Source organism: Astatotilapia calliptera, chromosome 6 (assembly GCF_900246225.1).
Source record: "Astatotilapia calliptera chromosome 6, fAstCal1.2, whole genome shotgun sequence".
NCBI classification, from domain to species: Eukaryota; Metazoa; Chordata; class Actinopteri; order Cichliformes; family Cichlidae; genus Astatotilapia; species Astatotilapia calliptera.
In genome coordinates this window covers 11,300,597-11,327,697 of record NC_039307.1, presented here as the reverse complement: position 1 = coordinate 11,327,697, position 27,101 = coordinate 11,300,597, and the positions used below count along the sequence as shown (strand labels likewise).

Below are 27,101 nucleotides of genomic sequence, written 5' to 3'. Positions count from 1 at the left end.
TCCGTTGCTTTTGCCTACACAGCAGCTTTGCTCACTCAGACAAACCTTGACAATATAGCCGAAGCCCCCCCCAACCCCGCCACTCTCTCTGCACAAGTACACACGCGCACGCATAAACAAACGTGCACACACGCAGAAGCGCAGACGCGTTGCGCGCTCTCGATTGCAGAACGCGCAACAAGCGGACCAGCGGATGGAGAGAGAGAAGAAGAGAGACGGACGGATGCAAGGCGAGGCCAGGAACGGGAAACTGTATCTTTCCTGACCGTCCAGCTGTTGTCTTTTCCTTCCCCCCTTAAACCCCAGTATTATTTTATAACGCGATTCTTGCTCCCCCCCCCCCCCCCCCTATTTTTTTTAAAGCCTGACATTTCTCCATATCCGTCCTGATGTGCCGCTGCACCCCATCACGATTCTTCAAGGATATGCAAAGCGGCTGTTATCACGTCGACGTTATTTTCCATTAAATGCAAGGATGTACCTAATGAACGGCATCGGAGGCGTACGATCAACAATGACAAACGACAGCTGAGCTCGGCGAGCCGTAGAAATCGACGGAGGGGCTCAGAGCGGTCGAGGTTTGTGCGTTAATTTGCGCCTAATTATTGTTTTCGTGTGTGCCCGTTTATTTCCCTCCCTTCATCCATCGGGGCTATAAGGCCTATAGCCCGCATCATTTCTGGGCATGAAACCCGTGGGAATTATGATACCAACGTGACGCACAGTCACACAGCACAGCGGGAAGACATCGAGCCTCTACAGGACGGAGGGAGGGTGTGAGGTCCAGCAGAGCAAAACCCTGCCTCTCGCACTGATCACAGGCGGAGGACGCCCAGTTGTTGCTGGACAAATCACGCTAATGACTGTCGTATAGCCCAGCAGGTCTCGCCCTCCACTAATTCCCCATTGAGTATTAAATTTTTTTTAATGCATCGGGCGCAGCGGATCGGGAGAAAGGGAGGAGAGTACTGTGGGTGAGGGCGCGGAGAGACGGGATGCGGGAGACGCAGTGAGCGAGGAGGAGGAGGAGGACGAGGGAAACTGGAGGATTGACGGTAAGATATGGATATAGGCTATGAGGATGCACTCCGCCCCTCCTCTCTCTCTCTCTCTCTCTCTCTCTCGTTCACACGCACAATCGCACATATATGATCAATGCCCCAGAGGACAGCACAGGTGCCCCGCTTCTTTCATTGGTATTGCTTCTGCTTCTGCTGCTGCCAAGGGCCATTTGATCACTGAGTGGACATGGATCCCATGCGCTGCTGTGCTGGGGTTTTTAACGCTGGCTGCCATTAAAGCTTGGTCAGTAGTAGCCATGAGTGTTGTGAAATATTCACAGGCACGTGATTACCCGTCTTTGGAGATCAGAGAGGGGAAAAAGTGTTGTGATAGGGTGTCCCAGACTGGAACGCCAGAGGGGTCTGTCATGGGTGGTGTGATTTGTGTTCATTAACACACACCTTTGGTTGCAGCGTCATGTGTGCTGCAGTGAGCAGTGATGTAAAACACACACGCACACACACAAAAGGGGTTTTAATGCGGGTTTGGTTTGCTGATTCACCACAGATGGGAACATGAGGAGAAAAGAGAAAGAGATGAAGAGAGGTAGCAGAGCGAGTGAGTGAGAGTCCACTATCAATATTTCAGAGAGAGAAAGAGAGGACTGGGTCAGTGGAGGAGGCCAGGCGGAGAGACTGGAGTGACTGTGAGAAAGAGAGACGAAGCGATAGAGAGATGCAGAGGACAAAGGAGGTGAATGAAAGGGGAGAAAGGCTAAGGGAATAGATGGAGGAAGAGCTCAGTGGGTGACAGGACTCCTGCTCTACTGTCAGACTCAATCTCTGATTCATTTGTAGCCAAGGGTGTGCAAAGACATCGTTTGTGTCCTATTAATTATAGATACAAAAACATTGAAAAAGAGCTCATTAATATAGAGAACTATCTGTGAACCCAGATTTTAGAGCGGTGACTCCTTTCTGTTTGTGTGTGTGTGTGTGTGCGTCCGCACTGTGTGTTGGATGAGAAAGAGAAAACAAAGGTAATGAGGTTTGTTTCCATGTAGGGATCATTTACATCAACTACTGTGGAGTAAAAAGAAAGGACACAGTGATTTGCTTAAACCACTCAGACACACACATACATGCGCACACACAAGTTGGATGGGTTTTCTGTCATTTGACTTGTAAAATGCACCATATTTGTCTCTTTCTGTTCGGACCACCTCGAACAGGTTCCTCTCACGTCTCCTTGAATCAGTCAGACACACTGAGTCAGTCTCCCCGTTTGTGCTGTGAGCATTTTATGCAAGCCTGTGCAGAGCTGTGGGCGGATATATCAGTGTAATATCAATATCATGATATGAGAACAGACATCTGCTTGGATTTTTATATGACAAAGATAAGGGGCAGACACTTTGGCGTGTAAAAATCATTTAAATTTACCAATGTCAAAAGAGCAGCTAATTAATATTCTGTTACAGTTCCAAGTCAGACTGTGGAACAAATAATGAGACGTATTTAACTATGCTAATTTTGTCCAGGGGTTATGTTTAAACACGAAAAATAAATCGTACATAATCTGTAAAGCTGACATGCAGATATGTGCGTATGCTTTTGCTTAGTCAAGTGATTTTAATGTACACGGTCTGACAAAATCTCTGCGAGGAGACAAATTTTTGCCATATCACTGTACCTAATATTGCTATTTTGCTAAAATATTTTATTAATAAACCCTTTTTTCCTCCCTTCTGTCCAGACTGCTCTGTTCTCTCGTACTTCAGTTGATGATCTAGTGGCGTAAAGGCCTTTTCCAAGCCATGTGACATTTTAAAATCCAAACCGCAATCCTGTATTTTACTCTGCGAGTTTGTTCTGATGACATTTTCCAGCAGCTCACATTATCGGAGCAGGTTATGCTGACATACAACTGGGAGCAATGCCACATTTTCTTAAGTTTAAAGGATCACTTGCATACTTAAACACACTTTCAATTATGAACACATATACGTATGTTACTCACATATGTGAGTGTGTGTGTGTGTGTGTTTGCTGTGCAGCTGTATCGATACATAATGCGATATAATTTCAGATAGATTTGACAAGGTTTGAAAAGCTGTTTATAGATCAAATATGACAGACGGGAATTATTTTTTTTTCAGTTAATGCAGCAAGTTAAAACCCCTAAAATAAGAAACTTAAAGATGTGAAATGTGATGGCAAAAATCCAAATCTGTGCTAAAAAGTCACTGCACATTTTCTTGTTATGTGTCAGGGAAATACCTCCTAAATTGAGAAAGAAGACTTTGAAGAAAGTATAAAATGTTCATTAGATGTTGAGAAGATCTAAATGAACACAGATGTCACTTTCAATTCTTTCGAGCAGGCGAACATTATTCTGAGCCAGTTGTGTCTGGCTGGAACTCCCTGCTTTCCTAGAAACTATTGGCCATGAAACATTAACAGATCATCTAATATCAGGCCTCTGCAAACTGTCAAGAGATCTGATGTGCCAAGACTTTGCAACATCACCACAACTGTTTTCCAAACAAATATTAACATGTGCTGAACATGAGCCTGTAGGTCTTCCGAAAACACAACATTTTCACAGGTTTAAAACAAAGGAAAGCATCAGAAAGATAAAACCTACTTATTATTTAGATATTTTTTTGGAAAAAAAAATGTTATTTTTCTGATGATCGACTTATCATTGCGGTTCAAGCCGATATCTAAATTGTTATTACAAAAATCACATGCTGCTATAAACTATGTTCGTCGGTACTTTAAGTTGTCAGCGTTGACGGAACCCTGACTGAAGCTGAAGCAAACAACAGCCGGTGAACTATACATAAAATACGAGGGGAATGAACGTGGCTCCAGGGGTTCACGGGTCAGGAAGGGAAAACACTCTACACACGCTCGTAGGTCCACACTCCGTTCGCTCGTGCGCCCACTCGCTCCAATCTTCAACACGCTCCAACACGCGCCACTGCGCTCATCCAAACACTCGCGCTCTGAAATCCAAAGAGGTTCAAGGGACGGGTCCAGGAATCTACATACACAAGACGAGAGATAACCACCGCAAGGGAGTCACTATGAAGACTCGAGATATTAGTCAGCCGGGGCTACACCAACATGTGTCGCAAAACGGTCCAGCGACGAGAAACACTGAGCCGCCATCTTAACTAGCAGTCAGGAAAGCAGGATGATGGGCCGCAGGTGTGTGATTGCTCCCAGGTGCGTGGGCCAAAGGGGGGGAGCCCGCAATGAGCTCCGCCCAGGCAGAGCGAACACAGGAGAGAGAGAGAGAGCAAAAACAAAAACAAAAAACACATGTGGCCTTACTGGGTTGACTGGGCAGACACATGGACCGTGACAAAAGTAAAAGTGCCTGTAAAAACGAACACGGACTCCTCAAAGCAGCCAAAATCTGCCATCCACCCGTATTTAATGCACAGAATTGTACACTGTCAATGCAATTTTATACATAGTTTTAAAAAAAACATGATCCACTCATACAGCTGTCATGAAAGCTTGCAACTCATTGGCATAAGAATCTTTCCACCTCCACCGTGCAACCCACTTGACATGAATGCTGCACAAGCCTCCTATTGTACGCCTTGTTGGTCTGAGATTGGTTTCCGCCCACCTCTTACTGGCGTGGACAGTGGATTTGTTTGTTTTTTTACAGGGAGGCTATATATAAACTTCGACTAATTTTAAAATCAACCAATCAGGCAATTCCTTTGGATTTTGTCATATTAAGAAGTTGTTGTTTTTTTTTTTTACGTCCACTTATGGAAAGCAGATACAGTTGTAATGCCTTTAAAAAAAAAAAAGTATTATTTGAAGACAGACTTAAGTAAATTATGTGCTTTAAGAAAGATTCAGATTGGGCAATAATCTTAAATGTGACAGTAACAGATTTCAGCTATTATGCTTCGCACTGATCAGGTAAAAACAAAAGAATGATTAATGAGCAAACCCGTACAATTCTGGAGAGTTTCTGATACGGAGAAAATGCTTAAAGAGCACAAATGCATGGTGTGTTTTTAGCTCAGGGAGTGTGTGCTGAAGGCAGGATTACAGTTGTGATAAATATGTGAGGAAACCTATCAATGTTTAATCAGTCTTCCTGCAGTCTTTAGCAAAGACTCAATTCTTTAAGTGAGAGAAAACCCAATTACTTTTTGTGCAAAAACTTTCTTTTGTAAGAGATCCCGGCCTGCACCTCTTAAAAAATGTGGCACAGAACGAGACACCAGGGAGTCTTTCTGGCCTTCTGTGGGATTAATTAATACCTGCTAGTATTCCAGATATGTATAAAGTAGGGGTTAAAATCATAAAAATAACAAATACGACAGAAAATAAAAGAAAAATTTGGCTTGATATGCTAGTTACTACCATATTTTCTGTGTACCCTCATACATGTAGGGGAATGCGACACCTCTAGTCCCAGGAGTCAGACATCGACCAGACAAACATACAGGCTCTAAAACCCCATAAGTGGCTTTGACTGCAGCATGTAGGCCTCAGCCCTCTGGGAAATGTAGAGGTCAATGGTCCGAAACTGGCAGTTGCACAAGGCACTGTAGTGTGTTTTGATTCTTAAATATTATCCATAGCGACAAGAAAATTCTCCCACTCTTGTTATTAAAAAGTCTTTCAGCCAATAAACCTTTCAGGGTTTCTGTTGGAAGACTAATCTATGTCTCTCCCCCACACCTCTTAATTAGTCTCTCCTCTCCATCACACACATACAAACACACATTCATTCATCCATTAAGAGCATAGTGCTACAAGGCTGCTTTGTCACTTTGTGCTTCATAGTGATCTACCCTCAGGCACTGATTGCTCTGTGACCAAAGAGAGGGAGGTTAGTCTCTCTTTCTATCTCGCCCTCTGTTGATTGTATGGCCTCTAATGCACGTGAGTGTACGTAACTTGATTTTTACATTATTTCTACAACAGGCTACTCGCATTCTTAAGGATCTGTGTGATGCAGAATTGTGTGATTACCGTCTAAACTACAAGAATTTAGATGTCACGCCTAAATTCTTGTAACAGCTATCATTGTAAAGCTACACTGCCGTGTAGCTGTGTGTAAAATGATGAACTGAGAATATTTTTATTTCATGAAATCGTCCAGCAAAACATGCAAACGAATTTTCTCTGTGTATATTCTTTGTAAATGGTTGGGTGTATTCACAGCATGCACGTTAATGTGTGCGCCTGTGTAATTTTTTTCACTCTAAGCATTATGTTCATACACTCACTTAGAGATAGCTGCCACTTCAAGTAGGCCGGCCGCTTCCCCGGGGCAGGATTTTGGTTGTAGGCAGTAAGCATGGTGGTGCAAACAGGGGGAACCGGGTGTGTGGCTTTGTCAAGGGCCATCAGTGTCCTTGCTCTACTTACTCTGCATCTATGTGTGTGTGTGTGTGTGTGTGTGTGTGTGGGGGGGGGGGGGGGGGTCTGAGATAGCAAGAGAGAAAGAGAGAGATTTGGGGTAGCAAGCATAAGAAAATGCTGCCATAAGGGGTTTGCAGGAGACTAGACATATTGTGTGTATGTATTTGCGTGGTTGTGCGTGCATCTGATAAAAAATGGAAATGTTCTCATTCTGTTCAGTCTTTTATATTTACTGTGTGTGCGTGTGCATAGCTCACTGGTCCTGGGGCCTTTATTACAGCCTTGTTGGTTGAGTGGATTTAAAGAAGGCAGAGGTTTCTCTTCTCTTTCTTGGTTTATGCGCATGTGCCCGAATGCGTGCGAGGTTGTCTGTGTGTGTGTGCGTGCGAGCGCAAGTCTTTGAATGCGTGTTGGACATTTGTTGAGGAGTGACCTAAATCTGTCGGCCATCATTACCTAACAAGAAGACGGAGCGAAAACCGAGTCACAAATAAACACACATGCACACATATGTTTATGTACACACACACACAACCTCCCAAGACCGTAATTCTGGTTACGCAGTCCACACTACAGCTGTAGCTGAAATCCTAAAAGGAAAAAGAAATGTTATGGCGTACATGAGGCCCCTCCTCTCTCCCTTCTGTCCAGGGCCAAGAGTTCAGTTTATAGTAAGGAGTCATATTACTGTTGTTCTCTTGTAGCTCATCTTCCTGCGCCCCGTATGTTCCCTCATAAAAATCCACAGTGCACCATTGCCCTCTGATCACCTGTGTCTTCAGTCAGCTGCTTTACCTAGTTACGCCTGCGGGGGAAGAGATCGTCTCTACGATATGATTTATTTAGGATTACTGAAAAGTGGCCTAAGCTGAGCCCAGCCCTCTGCCTCTGTGAGTGTGTGTGTCTAAGGATAGAAAGATTAAGACTCTTTTATGGGTCAGTTGCCAGTATTGCTTCTGGCTAATTACAGACTTAAAACACAATTTCTCACGTGTGCGCTTTCAGTAACAGATACGCACATCCACTGTATACCTCCTCACTCTCCATCCCTCTCTCTCTCTCTCACTTCCTGAGACTGCACTGTGCTATCACCATGGTAACAGCAGATTGAGGGGCTTTTCGCTGCACCGATTGTTCAATTGTTATCTTTATTTTGCTCCCGCTCTGTGTCCGTCCGTCTGTCTGTCTGTCTCTATTATTCTGTCCTCTTTCCACCCTGCTGTGGTGTCTCATGTGCACTCTTTCATAGTCAGTGTGGGTTTCTGACCATCCAACACACACACGTGCGCGCACACACATCTCCACTAAGACGAGAGGGTGCAGTTTTTCACTCACAGTCTCACACTTCCACTGCTTCCTCCCCAGGCTCTCCTAGCACTGTGGTGGTGTGACGTCCTAACTCTTCCTGCCCAGCATGGCTGTGTCACTGTGGTTCGTGGGCGTGCTCACTCTGGCTCAAGTTGCGCCCTCTGGCCAAGGTAAGCGTCACGTCGAGGTGTTGATTCTGACAGCATTAAGTAGGAGGAATCCTATAAACTGAAACGCCATAGATAATGTCAGTGCAACACAAATTTGAGTGACTCACATCTAATCGAGTGAAGCCCAGTGCCACTAAAAAAAGGCATCTAGACAAGCTGTATGACATGCTTTGACCTACGCAAACACAAGATCTGAATACAAGTGTATGAGTGGAGTGTATGAGGAGCTGCCTGTAGCTCAAAGTCGATTAACAATCAGCTATTCAGCACGGCAGACAGTTACAGTACATCAGCAGCATACTAGTCACACCAAAGTGTTGCTTTAATGTTTTAATCCTGATGCTGCAAACACCTTGTCATGCGTACACGATACTCAAACTCGTGTGAGAAAGCGGATTAAGGTAATGGTAATGGGATTTTCTCCAATAACCATGGTTTACACAGCTTTAAAAGGTTGTCAGGTGAGTGTTTTCGCTGAGCCTGTATTTAACATATTCACACGTAGTGCTCAAAGAAAATGAAATCCTATACTTGTCTGATTGTGTTTACCGAGCACCTGAGTGTCAGTAGTGGTTTCAAAGCTGCGCGTCACATGTAGCTGTTACAAAGGAGGTGTGACGAGATTATGTCAACAGTCACATCTGGGATTCCTTCCAGTGTTAGCTTTCACACTTGCGCATTTTAAAGATTAAATTAGCGGTTTTCAACGTTTTCACAATTTCAAAGCATGTGTAATGTGTGTTAAATGTGCTAACAAATACAGGTATGGGAATGATTTGAATGAGGCAGTCAAAGTAAGGTCTCTATCCTAGGGAATCATTAATGGGATCAATGTCCTATAGTTCGTGGTATTGGATAGCTGATCCCATCTGTAGACCAGGAGTATTTATCTTCCCAAAGCCTGACAATGTAGCCCAGATGATGTAATCAGCCTGGCCATGTTAATATTGTTAGTATCACATTCTGTACAGTCTCCAGTCCTACAGAAATTGCTCATTCCCTGCCTTTTCTCCGTGCTCACCATTAGGCAGATATTTAATTCAATATGGAATTTCCCTGAAATCCAGTGCATCCATAGCATACGAAGGATACCATAGATACGGTATCCATGGTGTCAGATGTTAACATCTCGTAACTTTGGGATTCGATTTTGCATGTTAGCATCCATCACAGAGCACCACTCATAACTAAGTGCAAAAAAAAAAGGCTTAAAACAAATGTGAGACTGTGCCAGCATCCATGATTATGAATTATTGCTTCAAACCATAATACTAATAGGTGGTTTATGCAGTACTGAGCAAACGTTTTGAGCCACCACCATTTTTTATATTTTGCAAGGAGCCAGCAATAGTACTATTACAGATATACAAAGCAAAAAGCTTTTTGTGTAGAAAGAAACATCTTCTGAATGTATTTTAAGCGTTTTCTTTGCTTTTCACACATTTTCAGTTCAGTCCTTGTACTTTTCACAAAAACAGATAATTTGTTTCAATTTCTTAAGACGAATCTCTGAAAAATGCCAGCTTGACGGGCATAAAATAGTATTTCTGCACCAGATGAGATGTTAGCCTAAAACTTGATGGCATGATGTGCGGTATGCTATTAAAAAAATTGACAAAGCTGGACAAGTGGTGGACAAAAGAAGAAGTGGCAGGTCTAAAAAACTACTTATACAGCAGATGAACAGTGTTTGAAAGTCAGGTCCTTAAGAAAGAGGAAAAAAATCCACAAAATAGCTGACACAGGAGAGATGCAGCATTTTCAGCTTTTCATTTTCAGTGATCCCAAACACACTGGCAGTGCAGTAAAATCATACCTGGATAGAAAAGCATGCAATATGCTCTCTCAGTTACGACTGGCCAGTCCAGAACCCGGACCTCAAAATTATTGAAGTGTTTTGGAATCATCTTGACAAAGAACGGTAGCCAACATTCACAGAAGAACTTTGAATGTCCTTCAAGAAGCCTGAAGACTACTACAAGAAAATTGTTAGGAAGGGGTTAAATTAGCTTTAGAAGGTAAAACTATTTTCATTTCAGCTGTAAAGTTGGACATTAAAACATGGGAGTCAGTAATTGGTTTATAGCTCTAAGAAGCCGTTTGACTCCCTTCAAAATCAGACACTACAAAAATAAATCAAATGCCAATTTTTAGAAATGTATTAACTTAACTATGAAGCTCCTTTTGCCTGTAGTAAATTTTGAAAACTTGGCTTTTCTTTCTTCTTGTGTTTCCGCCTTTCCCTTTCATCCGCTGCTGCCTCACCCCACTTCTCCCCCGCCTACTGTGCAGCCATGTCCCGGGCCGCTATGCCATTTGGCCTGCTACGCAGGGAGCTGGCATGTGAGGGTTACCCCATAGAGCTGCGCTGCCCAGGGAGCGATGTGGTTATGGTGGAGACTGCCAATTACGGACGCACCGATGATAAGATCTGTGATGCAGACCCCTTCCAGATGGAGAACACACAGTGTTACCTCCCTGACGCACTAAAGATCATGTCACAGAGGTGAGTATGTGTTGGGCTGCACATCCTGCTGTGTGTACACTATATTTGCATAAGCAGTTAAAAATTGCGCAGTAAAGATGCAAACTGTAATATCGTACTCGAGTTATTTGAATACGTCTTTTAGAAGTGGCTACGGCAATCAATGAGTGCATGAACTGTTTGTATGTGTGCACTGCTGCACAACATACACGCTGATTAGTAGGTTGTCTTGTGTGTCATGTATACATGCAGGTGAAGCAACCTCTCCAGCTAAGTATGAGTGCCTGGCTGCACCATTAGCTGTGTACTCAGCAGTGTTTTCCTCGAAGAACTGATCAATATTCAGTGAGAGGGAGAGTAGACAAATGGAGTGTCCTTTGCTTCCCCTTTCCTGTCTGGTAATCACTCCCCTTCCTTCCTTTGCTTTCTCTCTCCATCATCCGTATGACTCACCCATCCATCCATCCATCCATCCATCCATCCATCCATCCATCCATCCATCCATCCATCCATCCATCCATCCGTCCTCCAGGTGTAACAACAGGACTCAGTGTGTGGTGGTTGCAGGGGTTGATGTCTTCCCAGACCCCTGTCCTGGAACATACAAGTACTTGGAGATCCAGTATGAGTGTGTCCCTTACAGTGAGTATGCATATATATTTATTTCAACAGACATAAACACACATATACTGTATGTACACACACACACACAAACACACTCACACACATACATAAACACAAACACAAGTGCACACAGATTTAACCTATGTTTTTGTTTTTTTTTCACCAAGATGCATTTTAGGTTTTTGGTGTTTATTATTATTTGTACGTATGATTTCTGATGTTTACTAGTTCCCTGAGAAACTGATGGATAGAAAAAGACTGGGAGTTTTCGTTTTTGTTTTTGTTTCTCAGGGAACGTGTGTGCATGCTTGTGTTTCTGAAATGTAAAAAGAAAGTTGTACGGAGAAAGTACAGAGAGAAAAACTGTTTGCCAAAATGTCTTCTGCGTGTATGTGTGTTTGGGAGTATGCACTTGCGCGTGCATGCGTGTGTGTTTTCTTTTCCAGATTCACGCCACGGGAGTTGCTCTCTTTTCTCCACAGGAGCCTGATTGAGGGAAGGAGAGATCGGGGGAGGTGGGGGAGGGAAGGGGGAGAGGATAGGGTGGGAGGGGAGGAGAAGAGGGAAGAAGAATATGTTGGGTCTCTTTCGTGCTCCTTCCTTTTACGTGAACAATAATGTATGTGGTGAGAATGAGTTCCAAAGTCTTTATCTGTGCAAATCTTTCTTTCTCTCTTTCTTTCTTTCTTTTTCCCTTTCTTTATTTCTTCCTTCCTTCCTTCCTTCCTTCCTTTCTTTCTCTCCTGCTTTTCTTGCTTGCTTTCTTGCTTCTCTTTACTTCCCTTCTTTCACCCTCTGACTTTTCTTTCTTTCTCTCCCTCTTTTTTTTCCTATGCTTGAGTAGAAGTGGACCAAAAAGGTAAAGACAATACATTGTAGCATCTTGATCTCTCCTTACCCCCGAACCCCCTCTTTTCTCTCCTTCTCTTCCTCTCTCCTACCATTTCTCTCTTCCTCCTACCCTAGGACGTTGTTTCGTAATCATGCTGGATGTTGCCCCCTCCCTTTTTTCATTTCCTACTCAGTTCTTTTCCCCCCATTTTATCCATCTCTCGTTGTATAGAAAGCCGTCCTTTTATCCAATTTTATCCAGGTTCTGCACCTAGTCTCTCTTCATCTTTTCTCTCTTGCTTTCTTGCTTTAGTTTCTTCACCTCTTCTTTCCCTCTTGCTCCTGGTTGATCTCTCTGTTCTCTGTCTCTCCTTCAGTCTCTGTGCACACCAACACAAACACAGCCACTCACACGTACATAAACACAATCTTCCTTTGAAGCTTTCCCTCCTCTATGTTCTTTCTTTCTTTTCTTTCGATCTTTCTTTTGTTCTTTCTTTCACTTTTTACTCTCCCTTCCTTCCTTCCTTCCTTCCTTCCTTCCTTCCTTCCTTTCTTCCTTCCTTCCTTCCTTCCTTCTTGTCTAGTCATCCTCTTCATGCTTATTTTCCCTTTTCTTCCCTTATAGGAAGAGCCCCTTATTTATCTTCATAGGAAAAATAAGACGAAATCTGTGTGATTGTATATCCGTCTGGATGTGTGCTTACCAAGCACTGCTTATGTGTGGGTGTGTGTGCATGCCTATTTGCATGCCAGTGTGAGACTGTACAGTATACATATGTGTCCATACAGTTATTGACATGTGGGTGGACCAATCGTTGTGCTCGGCGTAAACTAACCTGCCCTCTCATTCACTTCAAGGCAAAATTTAGCCCCGCCTTCTGCGTCCCTGACTCTACCTCACACTCTTTTTCACTCTTTTTGCACTAACCCACACACACACAGACACACACACACATACACACAAAAAAGCACATAAATACACTCACACCTTTCATTGCAGTGTCCCTGTTGTATTACTCACCACACACACACTAACAGTGTGTGATTTCTCAACACTTATACGTCTCTTCTGTTGCTTGCCTCTCGAGATCAGCACAGGTGTTTTAAATCCCTTTCTCTTTTTCTCTTCATTCTTTTTCCTTAATCTCGCTGCATTGACTGCATTTAATTCAATCCATTTTTCATGCATTGATCCATTTTCTCCCCACACCTGCTTCCACTTTCTTTCTCTTCACTCTTTTTCGCACTTCCCTTCCTGCGCTTTTGCTCCCTCTCTCTTTCTCTTCTCTCTCACATCCTGCCTCTACCCCACCTAATTCCCATCTTCCAGTTTTCGTGTGTCCTGGCTCACTGCTCAGCATCCAGCCAGCCTCCTCGCTCCTGGAGGTGGAGCATCAATCAGGGGCCTGGTGTAAAGACCCCCTGCAAGCTGGTGACAGGCTGTATGTCATGCCGTGGACACCCTATAGAACAGAGGTGCTGTATGAGTACGCCTCTTGGGATGACTATCGGCAAAACAGAGTCACCACAACCTATAAGTGAGTGCTTTGTGTACTGCGTATATTGTTGAGATAGTTGATGAATATTCAGTTACTCTAGGGTCTGCTTTGTTTATTGTTTTTTAAGAAACTGTAAAGTAACAGATTAATCACAGCTGGAAAAAAAAATCAATGAAGTAGTCTGTAATAAAAATAATGGCAGTTTGCAGGCCTTGGGGGCTTATTTCACATTTAGCCAAATCAATTTATTATGGAAAAAGAAAAACATTTATTTTATCCGTATAAAAAGTTGGTTTCATATATTCTATATCTATAACGTATGGTTAAATAAGAAGAGTTATAGTTAAAAGCATCATTGCCATTTATAGATGATAAGATTTCTGCTACACTCATTAAATGTGTTACCACTCATTTGTTAGCTCTTTGTGTAGTAGTTTGCATAGTTAGTGGTAAAATCTATGCATGCAGCTTCTGAGAGGCTTGCTCTCAGTGATGAATAAAAAGGTCTGGGATTATTAAAAGGTATTATATAAATGCTCTTAAGGCTACCACAATATCTGCAATTGTCACCAAAATAATATCCTAATTAGGCCACTAAAGAATCAGAATTCAAGATAATTTAATTTTCCTTATGCAACACAAGATTGTACACAGCAAAATCTCCAGTGTTAAATTAACACTGGAGAGTGTCTACATGGGTCCACTCCTCTGAGTGTTAAATACAACACTGTTGAGTGTTAAACACTGGAAAATAACTCAAAATGTTAGAAATATTCCAGTGTTAGAAAATCAGCACTGCTCAGTGTTAGCCATTGTTAATCTTCAAAACTGACTAGGTTACTTTTAAACATATAACACTGTCAAAAGTGTTAATTTAACACTCAACAGTGTTGTATTTAACACTCAGAGGTGTGGACCCATATAGACACTCTCTAGTGTTAATTTAACACTGGAGATTTTGCTGTGTATAACAAAATGTATCCCTTTATGCTGCTTACAAAATACAAATGAATGAAGCTAGCCTAAGTGTAGCTGGGGTTGATGTTTAATTTTAGTATCTTTTGGACTCTGTGGAGATATCTTGCTAATATCACTGATGTTTAGTTGGTGCTGTTGATGTTCTGGGTGGTTTTAATCTGAGCTGAGCTTTCCGGTCAACACACAACACGCCAATTTTTGATGTTTTGACTCCGTATCGTTTCTATTGTTCTTCTGTAAAAGTAAAAAGTCACAAACTATATATTTTCACACATTTCATGACGTATTTCATAATAATCTCCTAGGTTGCCCAGCCGTGTGGATGGTACAGGCTTTGTGGTGTATGACGGTGCCGTATTTTACAACAAGGAGCGAACACGCAACCTTGTGAAATATGACCTACGCACCCGTATCAAGAGCGGGGAGGCAGTGGTGGTCAATGCTAACTACCACGATACCTCGCCTTACCGCTGGGGAGGGAAGTCGGACATCGATCTGGCAGTGGATGAGAACGGCCTTTGGGTTATTTACTCTACTGAAGCCAATAATGGACGCATCGTGGTCAGCCAGGTAGGAGGAAGGAAAAACAGATCGATGATTGTATTTTGGAAAGGATGAAGAAAGAAAAGAGGAGGTTTTGATTTTTTCATCATTTCTTTCCTGTTTGCAGGTGAACCCCTACACTCTCCGCTTTGAGGGTACCTGGGCAACTGGCTTTGACAAACGTGGAGCTAGCAACGCCTTCATGGCCTGCGGTGTTCTCTACGCCGTCCGCTCTGTTTTCCAGGATGATGAGGGGCAGGCAGATGGCCGAGCCAGCAGCAACATGGTGGTTTATGCCTACGATACCAGTCGTGGGCAGGAGCTTCCTGTTCAGATACCATTCCCAAACCCCTACCAGTACATCTCCTCCATAGATTACAACCCTAGAGACAACCAGCTGTATGTGTGGAATAACTACTATGTACTGAGATACCCTCTACAGTTCACACCACCACCACCTACTAAAGGTTAGTTGAATGATAGTAGTTGTGTAACTGGACATAGGTGACTAATGTAATAAATGTGGAGAATTAACAGTGCTTTTTGACCCTCCAGGGCCCTTGTCCTCTCTGATGACCACTGTCCGGTCATACACAGCCACAGTGGCTCTGACTCCAGTACGGCCGTCAGCCTCCCATCCAATTGGTGTCATCAACAGAGGGCCTTTTGACCAGCGGCCGATCACAGCCATGGTCCCTCTGACCCCACGCCCTCCTCTGCGTGTCCCCTTGGCCCCTGGGGGACTGGGTCAGGTGGGAGGATGTGAGAGTCGGGTGGCACGAGGGGTGCAGTGGCCCCCTACCCTAAAGGGGGAGACCGTGGAAAGGCCCTGCCCTAAGGGGTCTTTGGGTAGGTGTGGGAGATGTGGGCATGCCAGTGTGTGTGTTTCATATGCATGTTTGTGTGTGTGTGTGTGTGTGCGCGCAGATGTGAGCATGCCAACATGTTTGTTTCATGTGTGTGTAGTATCATTTGTGTGTGTGTGTGTGTGTGTATCCTGTTTCCCTTTGAAATGTAGTCGGATGTCCTCTCTTTGAACTTGCCTCAGATGAGTCTGAGAGGTTACAGTGTGTAGAGAAGCTGGGTTCAGCGACTCTTCCTCTCGCTGTGCAGCTGTCTTCCTCAGCCCTGCCTCCCTCTGAGGAGCAACTCTTATGGAGATTATGTAGAGATGCCTGGAGTGCGTTTTGCCTCTTCATAATCATGTTGAATGGCTTGGACATGGGTTTGGCACGGCAGTGATGATTGAGTCTTATCTTAAACGATGGTTATAACTGGAAACAGGCGTGGCTGTTGTTACATACTTAAACCTAATTTGCAGAACAAGTGTCCAGTCTTGGTTTTCATTAAATGTCTTGTAAACAAAATGTGTGCAGCAATTAAGCAGATCAGTTAAAGGCTTCAAACTCAATTCATGGTAAATAATCACCTGGCTTCTGCTGTGGAGAGCCTTGCAACTTCTTTTAGCTCATACAGCAGTTCTGTTATTATGTTATTAACTGCAGGGTTCATTATCATTGGCCTCGTTTCCAGCAGTAGCTGTTTTCAGCAAAAAATTAACCCTATTGTGCAATACTTGCTCGGAACCAAAAGCACAAGCAAAGTTAGTGACGAGCTGAGAAGGAAAAACTAAATGTGTACGGTGTAACAAGAAGGCAGTGATTTCCTAAAGTTTTAAACATACCTTTATAAATTGTGCTTTTATCAAAATAAACCATAAAATTGGAATTATCTGCATAGAAAAGTGAAAAATACACACATAGTGAAGTAAAAGATGATGTGTCAGACATTTTGGCCACTGGTTCACTGACTCTTGTTTGAAGACTCGAGTCAAGCATTTTTGGCTGTCCCGATCTAGGTATTTTGAAAGGGACAAGGGAGGGGTGACTCTTACTGAGAAATTGAGGATGCTGGATGCTTCTCCAGGCATTTTCCTGAAATTTGATCATTCATAAATTATAATTTTGCTTATCAATTGACCTGAAATAACAGAAAGATGCACAGACTTACAAGCAAACATGTCCGTGTGGAGCCACAGTGGGGCCCAGTACCAGCATGACGTGTGGGGTACAGATGACTGTGACTTGCTGACACTAAGCAGAGAGGGTGTCCAAGTGGGGTTCACTGTAGGCTTGCAGCATGCCCTATGAAGCATGTGCCACCACCAGCTGCTATGAAGTTTTGAGCAAAATGTCTCTAAAAATAAAAGTCAGCTGCTCTGACATTCGATAGGGGCTGCCACAGCAGGTAGTGCCACTTATTTGATTCAGCCATTTTTCCAGCTGATACTATACCTAACCAAACACCCCTTGTTTTTTCAAGGGGAACTGGGGATCTTCTACTTGTTAGGCAAATGTGTAAACCACTTGACTATGGAGCCACTCGCTTAAACAAGCCTGCAAACAAGAAAACAAATGTAAAGAAAAACCTAAACCCTATCAAAACAAGTTAGCCTGTTTTAGGAAATTAAATATGGCTTTATAACGTTAACTTCTAGAGTTCTATATATCACTATATACATATTACTGAGGTTTTACATCAGTCACCTTTACTAAGCCTCATTTTTCTATTTCTATGGTTTAATCTTTCAAAGTTACACATCCCTGCAGTGCTTCTTTATTATGAATAATATCCAAGCTCACAGTTAGCAGGTGTGGGTGAACTGTGGAAGTGTATGGGTAAGAAACACCAATATTTCTCCCATACAGGCTCCAAGTGGGTGTCCCACAGCTGCCCTAAAAACACTATATGGGAGGCCAAAGAGGATTTTCTGTGGGCATGCCCACTTTTGTTTGCTCACAGCAAACTCTCATGGGTACCCACTAAAAAAGCAAAACTACCATGGGATATCATGGGGCCATATAGGGGATCTCAAAAGACAAAACTGTGTAAGTGCTCCCACTTGGGGCATGCATGGGACAGGCTATTCTCACATAGCCGCATGTTCTCCCACAGCTACCCCAGTGTAGACATATTTGCTGGATTATTGCCATAGCGCTATGTGGACCAACTGTACTTACTTGCATAATCACTCTTTAATGGCCTATTTTGAAGCAGGAAAAAACTTGTTGTAGCAATCTTAAAGCATACCCTTGACAATTTTTTTACTCTAAATTGGACGACCGTTTGTAAAATGAGTACTGTGTGGTCTAACATAACATATGAAATTAGACACTAAAACCATAAACTCATCCAGAATGTCTTTTCTCAGACGATAAATCAAGTGAGAAGTAGATTTTTCTCTTAGACTCTTATAGAATCAACTAAAGGCCCCCTTCTGTCAATACGAAAGAATGCCAAGTTTAACGGACTTCCCCAATGGCTTTACTTCAGACACAGAGGCTACATCTGTCTCATATCTGGTCTATGCTCTGGTGTTATAAAATACAAACTGTCGGTTTCCTTTCTGACTTTCTGCGTCACCTTTTCCTTCTCTGCAGGTATAGCCTCCTATCAATGCATGTCGTCTCCAGTGGGCTGGAACTCCAGAGGCCCTGACCTTTCCAACTGCACCTCTCCCTGGGTCAGCCAAATTGCACAGAAGGTTAGTCACACACGCACACACACAACCACAAATGCACACGCATGCTGTGCAAATGCCCTAAAGCTAGTCAGCAAGCAGCTCTCTCTTAAATGTCAAAATATTTGACATTCTAAACACCCCCGCCTCACTCCAGATTAAGAGTGGAGAGAATGCAGCCAACATCGCCGGGGAGTTGGTCAACCTGACCCGGGGGCGGATCTATGCCGGTGATGTCAGCATGTCCGTCAAGCTAATTGAACAGCTGCTCGAGATACTGGACGCTCAGCTCCAGGCCTTGAGACCAGCCAATAAAGAGTCAGCAGCACGCAATTACAACAAGGTAAATTGTTGCTGTTGTCAGTGTGGATGTGTGCTTGACCTTTCCTGGAAATGAACAGAAATGTCAACGATGACGATTCTAAAAGATATCTAACAGATGTTTTTCTGCTTTTTTTTTAGCTGCAGAAGAGAGAACGCACATGCAAAGCTTATGTTCAGGTAAGATAGATGGATAGACAGCTAGCTAGCTAGCTAGCTAGACTGATAGATGTAACTGTCTCTCCCCTCTTGTTTTTCAGGCCGTTGTTCAGACAGTTGACAACTTGCTTGGTCCTGAAGCTCTTGTGTCCTGGGCTGATATGAGCAATGCTGACCAGTCACGCTCTGCGTCACTGCTATTAGATGCAGTAGAAAAAGGAGCGTTTCTCTTGGCTAATAACCTTTATGAAGCACGTTTCAGTGACAGGGCACCAAATGTTGGTACGCTGACTTTTTCGTCCGTTTTCTTGTCATATTCTCCTCAAACTAGCAGCTCATCCAGACTTGTGTGTACCTCTGGTCCTCTTATGCACAGATCTGGAGGTGTACGTGTTAAATACAGAGGCGGACATACAGGACCTGAAGTTCCCTAACACTTACGACAGCGACAGCATCCTACAGATATCAGCACTGGCCCTGCAACAGTACAGCAACAACGGTATGTGGCACATAGGAGAAACTGATCAGTGTTAGTTCAGGCAGGGCACATCCTCAAGCTCTGCTGCAATCAGGCAGATCAGCTGATCTCAGTGCCAAGCCACATGAGCTAATGGCTAAGCTGATACTTGTTTACTGAATCTTTAGGCTGCCTATAGCTTCTGCACACATATAAACCTCTTTGCTGTGTTAGCAGTGCCTGCCCTATCCTATACACGGGGACCTGGTGCTGCACTCCCATAACAGAGCCATAGCACCAAATATAAGAGCACTGCAGAAGGAAATATTAATCTTATTTTCACAGCAGTAGTTGTGACAAAGATATTTATTACAAACAGATTTCTTCTTAAATTATAGTTATTAAACCATGGCTAAGACTGATTGTTTGGAGAATTAATACTAGCTTTTCTCAGATAGTAAGATTTCAGACATATCATTATTCCAGATCAATTATTTCATGCTATTTTATATTGTTTTTTCTCCAGGCCAGGTGAAATTAGTCCTTTCCCTCTACAAGAACCTGGGCTCCTTCCTGACAACTCAGAACTCGACCCTGCGGCTTGGACTGGGGCTGGGCCAGAGCTCAGAGGTCATGCACAAGAGCCTGGTGGTGAACTCTCATGTCATCTCTGCATCTGTGCACAGAGGATCCAGCAGAGTGTATCTCACCGAGCCAGTGATCTTCACTCTTAGGCACCTGCAGGTCTCTTAACTCTGTTCAGCGTAAAAGTCACATTGAAATGAACAAATTTGTAACACTTTGCATAATTGCTGTGTCGAACATACTGTTTATTGATGCCTTTGTTTCCTCAGCTGGAGAACCACTTTGGTCCCAATTGCTCTTTTTGGAACGCATCAGGGGTTTCTGGGAATGGCAGGTGGTCTACACAGGGCTGCCGCCTGTTACACACAAACAACACACACACTACTTGCGCCTGCAACCATCTGTCCAGCTATGCTGTCCTCATGACATACCAGCAACCTGCTGTAAGTAACACACGCTGACACATAGCAGCATTTAATTCGTGGAAGCTACTGTTCGCCATATTGCCATTGTGCATTTGCACCGTTTGAGCACAGAATGTATTTTCAATATGTTTAATTTGGCAACTATTATGCCAGTATGGACGTACCACTGAAAACAGTCACGTTTTTTCTTGTAATTTTACATGCATTTGCTTGTGTGGTCAGACTAAGATCTTAAAAGTCAGATTTTGAGATGAACAGCTGACAGACTTTAAAGTTGAATAAAAAAAAAACTTGTTCCATCCTCACCCACCAGGAACTTGTCGATTCCCCCCGCCCGCCACGGCGCCCATTTGTGGTTGCACAGTTGGAGTTCACCCCTGCTGTTCTCTCTGAAATGTTGTTTAAAAATCAAGTGCAAAGTGGGTGATAATTTGGATTTGTGGCTGTAAAAGAGAGAGTGATACATGTAGCAGAATATTTTTTCTGCCATGAAATTAAATTTTGTGTTCTCAGTAAGATGCTCACTCTGTTTGGTATGATTGCATTCCTTTAAATAAATGTTATGTGGAACAAGGATAGAAACACAGCAGTTTTCAGCATGTGATATGCCCACAAACAAATGGGCATCAAGATAAATATCTATGAATGTCTTACACTTTCTTTCATGTCTGCTTTTCTTTGTCAGTTCGGAGCTGGTGTGGAAGAGCTTTTTGTCTATGTGGTTTCCTGGGTTGGCATCTCGGTAGCATTGGTGTGCTTGGCGACCTGCCTTACCACACTGTGCTGCCAGGGGGCGCCCTGGCATACAGACCACAGCACCATTCACTGTAACCTGTGGGCTAACCTGCTCATCACTGAAGTTCTTTTCCTTGTTGGTGCCAACAAGACTCAGTACACTGTTAGTGTTTTATTTCTTTTTATGATGATATTGGACTAGAAAACAATAGCATTTTAAAGAAGTGCGTCTTGATCTAGATAATAATTTTAAAAGCTTGACATAATAACTCAATAGTAATAAATCACTTTTTGGCTGCCTCCTGATTTTTCAGGTTCTCTGCTCCATCACCGCCGGCCTGTTGCACTTTTCGCTGCTCTCTGTGTTTTGTTGGTTGTGTCTGGAAGGAGTGGAACTGTACCTGCTCCAGCGGGAGGTGTTCGAGGGGCGGAACTCCAGGAGGAAGTATTTCTACCTGTGTGGATACTCTGTTCCTGGGCTGGTGGTGGCCGTGTCCGCAGCCATCGACTTTAGAGGCTACGGCTCGAAAACTGCGTAAGATGACTGGTCTGTGGGTGTGTTTGCTGTGTGTGGCTTTGACTCCACATTCTTGGAAGCTTGCATGGGGACAGTTACTCCGTTGTTTTGTCATCTCCTGCTTATTAATTTGTTTTTCTTAAGATTCCTATTTTCCTGTAATTCGTTGTTTTGTTTGTATATATTTGCAGATGCTGGCTACGCACAGACAATTACTTCATCTGGAGTTTCCTCGGACCTGTTGCTGTCATCATTACGGTGAGATTTCATCTCGTGTTAGAAATGCCAACCGTTTCCTGTTTGACTGTGTCATAGCGTCATGATCAGTAATTTTGTTTTAATGAGCATATATTTGACTGTGTTTGATCTTCCTCTTTTGCCATCAGTTAAACCTCATTGTGTTGGTGATGACCTTACATAAGATGCACAGCACCGCTGCTTTGAAGCCAGACTCCAGTCGCCATGACAACCTGAGGTTAGTAAGAGTCTCTCGTGCCGAATTATTATGTGTCATTGTGCAAAGCATGAATTGATTGTGAGTCCGTTTTATTAAACATCTTTCGAGTGCATTTGTTATTATTAATGTTGAATGAAATTTCATTAATATCATTTAATAAAGGTAAGAGAACTGAAAGAAGAAGTGCAGCAACTGTAGCCTTTAAAAACCCGAATTAAATGCACTGCAGCAGTCTTGAATAGCAGCATGACCTATGTAGACTCTGCGTCCTTTTGAGTGAGTAAAGGTCAGACCTTAGCATTGCTGCAAAAATGACAAATAGAGGGAAGAAAAAGCATTCATTCAACAAAAGAGAAAAAGTCAGCGAGTGTGTATGTGAGTAATGTCGAGCATGTTCAAGGTAGTGCAGCCCACATCTGTCACAGCTTTCTTTCACAGTTCCTGTTGCTGATGGGGGCTGTCAGATACATTTGGCTTTACAAACCTCAGTGCTGTTACATGCTCCTTCCTCCTCTTTGTGTTAATAATTTAGCTGCCCTGTGAAATAGAGGCACAGTTGAATTTTATTCATTTTCAACGTGAGGCAAGTGAAAACCTATGTTTTAAATTGCTCATCAGAAAAGTAAAATATCTCTTTGCTTTGGTGTCTGCAGGGCATGGGCAGTTGGCTCCCTGACACTGCTCTTCCTGCAGAGCGTCACTTGGTCTTCAGGCCTCATGTTCCTATCTGCTCCATCTCTCCTCCTGGCTTACCTCTTCTCGTCCCTCAACACTGCCCAGGCTCTTCTTATCAGCATACTGCACTGCAGCCTCGCCAGGAAGGTCAGTGTCAGTGAGCATGAATCATTAAATAACTGCGGGTGTCTGTCAGTGGCATAATTTATTTGAAGAAAGCCGTCTTCTACATGACTAAATAATGTTTTAGGGTCAGAAGGATTATGGCCGTTGCCTGCGTCTTTCGCAGTGCTGCGCAACTTCCTCGTCCAGCTCTCCAGACTCGGTAAAGGGTGCCGCCCTTAGATCCAACAGCCGCTACACCAGCAGCCAGAGTCGCAGGGCCACGGCTAACAGACAGGTATGCTGAAGCACTCTGTGCCTCTTAGTCTCCTTCTTTGTGTCTGAGCCAGGTTTGAACTTCTGTAATATGTCTGTTTCAGAGTCGTATCAGAAGGATGTGGAATGACACCGTTCGCAGGCAGACTGAGTCGTCTTTCATTGCAGCGGATGTTAATAATACACCTACTCTTAACCGAGGTACAAGAGTTTATAGCTCAGATATGCTGGCTCTGCAGACAAAGAATGTGCCATTTATTTTCTCCCTCTTTATCATCAGCTGCTTTGGGGAACCATTTTCTTACTAACCAAGTGCTGCAGACTCATGCTGGAGCCTCTCCATATGACACAGTGCTGGCCCAGGGATATAATCAACCCTTTACCTCCACAGGTACATCCTAATACAGTTCTCTATACTCCCTGCTTCTCTGGCTATTCTTTTCTTCTCTTATTATTATCTTTTACCATTCTCTTATTTATGTATATGCACAAAACCCTGCAAAGCTCTAGGCTATGCTGAATACTGAGTGACTGTTAGACCACTATTATATACAGTAGCCATTTATACAAGCAAAAATTTTGTTTGTTTAGCTTTTAATAGCCTAAAGCTTTTGCACAGTACAGTGTTGTCTGTTTTTTGTACAGTATGGATGCTTGGATTTGTTTGAGTTTGTTTAAATCTGCTTTAGTTGTTCGACTTGAAATAATTGTTTCTTTTTTGATACTTTTCCTCTCTGTCTTTCTGTCTTAACATGGACCAGTAGGAACCTTCAGAAACAAGCAGAGTATGAGCTCTTCCCTCTTGTGCTCACTTGAATCATTGAGCGCCACTCCCTTGTGCACTGTGCTTCAATTCATAGACTATCTGTGAAATGTTTGCACACAGTCACAATGCACAGACCATAAAGACATAAAGCACATTTCTCCATGTGGCTACATAACCAAACATTTCATTCAGAAATATTAATATCCAAAACACTCTCAGCAGGAACACCAAACGCTGCCCATTCATTCATTTGGTCATTCATATATATTTAATGCTAAAGTTCTTATGGGTTCCTTGGCTTTTTGTGACTGGCATTTTCTTTTTTCTCCTAACAGAGGGTGGCGTTTCACAAAGCCAGGAGTCTTGTGGGTTGGACAGTGTGTGTCTCAATGGAGGCTACACCCCCAACACCTTCACCCTGCACGGTTTAGGGACGACTCCTGGGTCCCGAGCTGGAGTAGTGGGCAGCACTGACCTTCTGAGGGACGGAGGAGTTGGAATGGGAGGGGACGACATCTCCCCGGGGCTCCTGACACCGCACGGGGGAGCAGATCTGAGCGGTGGTGCTGGGATGCGTCGTAATCTGTCCGATGCAGCAGCACTAGAGAAGATGATTATTTCAGAGCTGGTACAGAGCAACCTGAGGCCTTCAGTTCCCATGCCTGTTCCTCCTGAGCGCTACGGCAGCTTGGCGAGGCCGCACCACCACGACAGGCCGGCTCTCACTCACACTGCCACGTTAACGCGACACGCACAGCCGCCACAAGAGGGATGGGCTACCTCCTTGCAGCCAAGCACACGGCATAACGCACAAGAGGGCTGGTCACAAACAAGGCACCTCACACAAGACACTGAGACACATTCCACGACACGTGGACAAGATCATACCACAACGCCTCGCTTACAAGACGGCTGGTCACACGCGCGCATTTCTGGGGATTCTGAGTCCCGTGAGCTGCTTAAAGATGGGGACCACTCACAGCTGCAAGGTACTCTGGGACGCCGTGGGCTTCAGGAAAGACAGCAAGCGCGTCCCCCTGATGTACAAGCACGACCTTATTCCACTCTCAGCCGCACGCCTGGTACTCTGTCCCGCCACCGCAGCACTGCAGAGTCAAGTGGAGGGACGGACAGAGACAGGGAGAAAGAAAGAGAGCGAGACCGGGATCGTTATCGCGACAGGCCCCTCCCACCTCCTCCTCCACCTCCACCACAGGACTCAGAGCCCCTGTACAAGGCCCTGGAGGAGCCACTGCTGATGAAACAGAGGGAGGCAGGTGTAGAGACATGGAGAGGCGGCCAGGACAGAGAGAAGGATGAGACGTTTCTATTAAAAAGAGATGGAATGATGGATGATTGGAGGAGTGGAGGAGAGATGGGGAGAGATGAATCTTTTACCTCTCAGAAGAGAGATGGAGAGATGGACAAATGGAGAGGCGGGATTGACAGAGGGAGGGAGGAGTCTCATATGCTGGAGAGGAGAGATGGAAGGGTGGAGGTGTGGCGAGGAGCGGAGACAGAGCGGGAAGAGACTTTTATAACTCAAAAGAAAGATTTTGGGATGGATGGATGGAGAGGTGGAATAGAGAGAGAGAAAGACGAATCCCTATTTTTAAAGGACAGAGATGGTTGGAGAGCAGGGATCGAACGAGAAAGCGAGAAACAGAAGGACAGAGTGCTTGACGTGTGGAGAGGAGGGATGGATGTAGACAGGGAGGAATCCTTCCTGTTTGAGAGCAAAGATGGAGGTCCAGATGGGAGGAAAAGAGGGAAAGACAGAGGGTCTCTTCGGTATGGTGAGCGAGAAGATTCTGACAGCTTCTCTCTGCCCTTGACCCCAGATCTCGACCTTGATGCTGACTCTTCACCTATCTACGCCCGAGATTCAAACCCCTCCCCTCTCTACCCTGGAGACCGCCGCTCACCGCCGCTTAGTATCTTCCCCCGAAGCTCTCCGCCGACAAATATATTCGCTCCACGAGAAAGTAACTCCCCTCCCAACAACCTCTATTCCCGCCATTCCCCGCAGGTGTACAGCCGGAGCAGCTCCCCTCCTCGCTTCTACACCCGCAACTCCCCCCCGACCCTCTCGTACCCAGACAGCAGCCCCGAAGGTCCAGAAGAAGTCAGCCCCACAGGTCAGCCTCAGCGGCCATCTCTGGAGCTGCCGTACAGCCTCGGGCGACCCCCGCTGGGCCCTCGGCCTAACCACCTCCAGACCTTCTACCAGCCACCACCGATGGCATCCAATGGAGAGGCAGGGTACACGCCAGAGCCCTCCTCTGAAGGAGATGATGGACAGATGCAGCGGGTGACGAGCCTGTGACTAGGGCGGTGGTGATTGGGGCATAGAAATCAGGGAGGAGGAGGAAGATGGTGATAATAACAACACATAATGACGATCAAGCTGATGGAAACGATTATGATTATGTTAATGAAAAGGTTAATGATGATGGATGATTAACAGTGATGCCTATGAAAGTGATGGCTCCTCCCTGCTTCTATCTCCCGATCACCACGAGACTTCCCCCCTTTCCATGTTTTGTTACTTTTGTATGACTGTGATCCATTGATAACTCTTCCTCCTATTCCCCTCTCTCTTCTCTCTTTCCCTAAACCCTGCTGTGTCTTCCCATCTCATCGGTGCTTATCCTTATTGGCCTGTCGTCTAAGTTTCTATTGCTTCATCGGCTGGGTGTTGCCCCTCCCTGTAGCAAGCAAGCAGTGTGTCAAAGAAGCACTTGTGTGTTGCCAAAAAATCTTTTCAAAGAACATGTGCATGACTTTATAGTGGCTTTACAAGGCTACATACTGTAGGAGGAAGTGCTGAAGTGTGCGTGACGTACGAGTGTGCGCGTAGCTTGATGAGCACGGGTGTGCGCAAGGGAGTGTTTGTGTGTATGCGTGTCTGAGAGAGGAAGCGGGAGAAAGGGTGTGTGTATATACATCATTCTTGTATAATTAATGTATCACAGTGAAGCATTTTATCTATACCAACTGGAGGGCCTCTTAAACACATCCCCTCCTACTGATTTTGAACTCTTGACCAATCCTATTTCACATCAAGACCAAAACCTCTGCGCCCCGACCTGCCACTGACTGTAGGTGATGGAACTTTTGACTGCAGAGCCAGAGATCATGTAAAACCTCAGAACTTTTCTGCAACTCCCCCCGAGATCCTTGTACATATCGCCTCAAGTGTTCTGATTGTCTTGTATTGCTATTGAAGTTCAAGTAAACGTGAAAAAAAAGGTT

The 27,101-nt window shown here is 44.2% G+C and overlaps 1 protein-coding gene across 5 annotated transcripts; it reads left to right on the top strand.

The window, feature by feature from the left end:
* Positions 1–73: 73 nt before the first annotated feature.
* Positions 74–27,101, top strand: LOC113023867 (adhesion G protein-coupled receptor L1). 5 transcript variants are annotated; one of them, XM_026170289.1, is made up of 26 exons: positions 74–1,055; positions 7,776–7,888; positions 10,181–10,394; positions 10,906–11,015; positions 11,842–11,856; positions 13,162–13,369; positions 14,614–14,878; positions 14,979–15,318; positions 15,407–15,700; positions 18,292–18,395; positions 18,529–18,714; positions 18,834–18,872; positions 18,953–19,133; positions 19,228–19,350; positions 19,835–20,052; positions 20,163–20,336; positions 21,004–21,216; positions 21,368–21,588; positions 21,762–21,828; positions 21,957–22,045; positions 22,681–22,849; positions 22,992–23,102; positions 23,185–23,281; positions 23,361–23,471; positions 23,842–23,865; positions 24,182–27,101. In XM_026170289.1, exons 2-26 carry the CDS (start codon positions 7,825–7,827, stop codon positions 26,170–26,172), a joined length of 5,628 nt encoding a protein of 1,875 aa, XP_026026074.1. In that variant the 5' UTR covers positions 74–1,055; positions 7,776–7,824; the 3' UTR covers positions 26,173–27,101. The 5 variants fall into 5 exon arrangements, with proteins under 5 accessions (XP_026026074.1, XP_026026070.1, XP_026026069.1 ...); XM_026170285.1 differs by having other exon boundaries at positions 22,953–23,102; positions 23,845–23,865; XM_026170284.1 differs by having other exon boundaries at positions 22,953–23,102.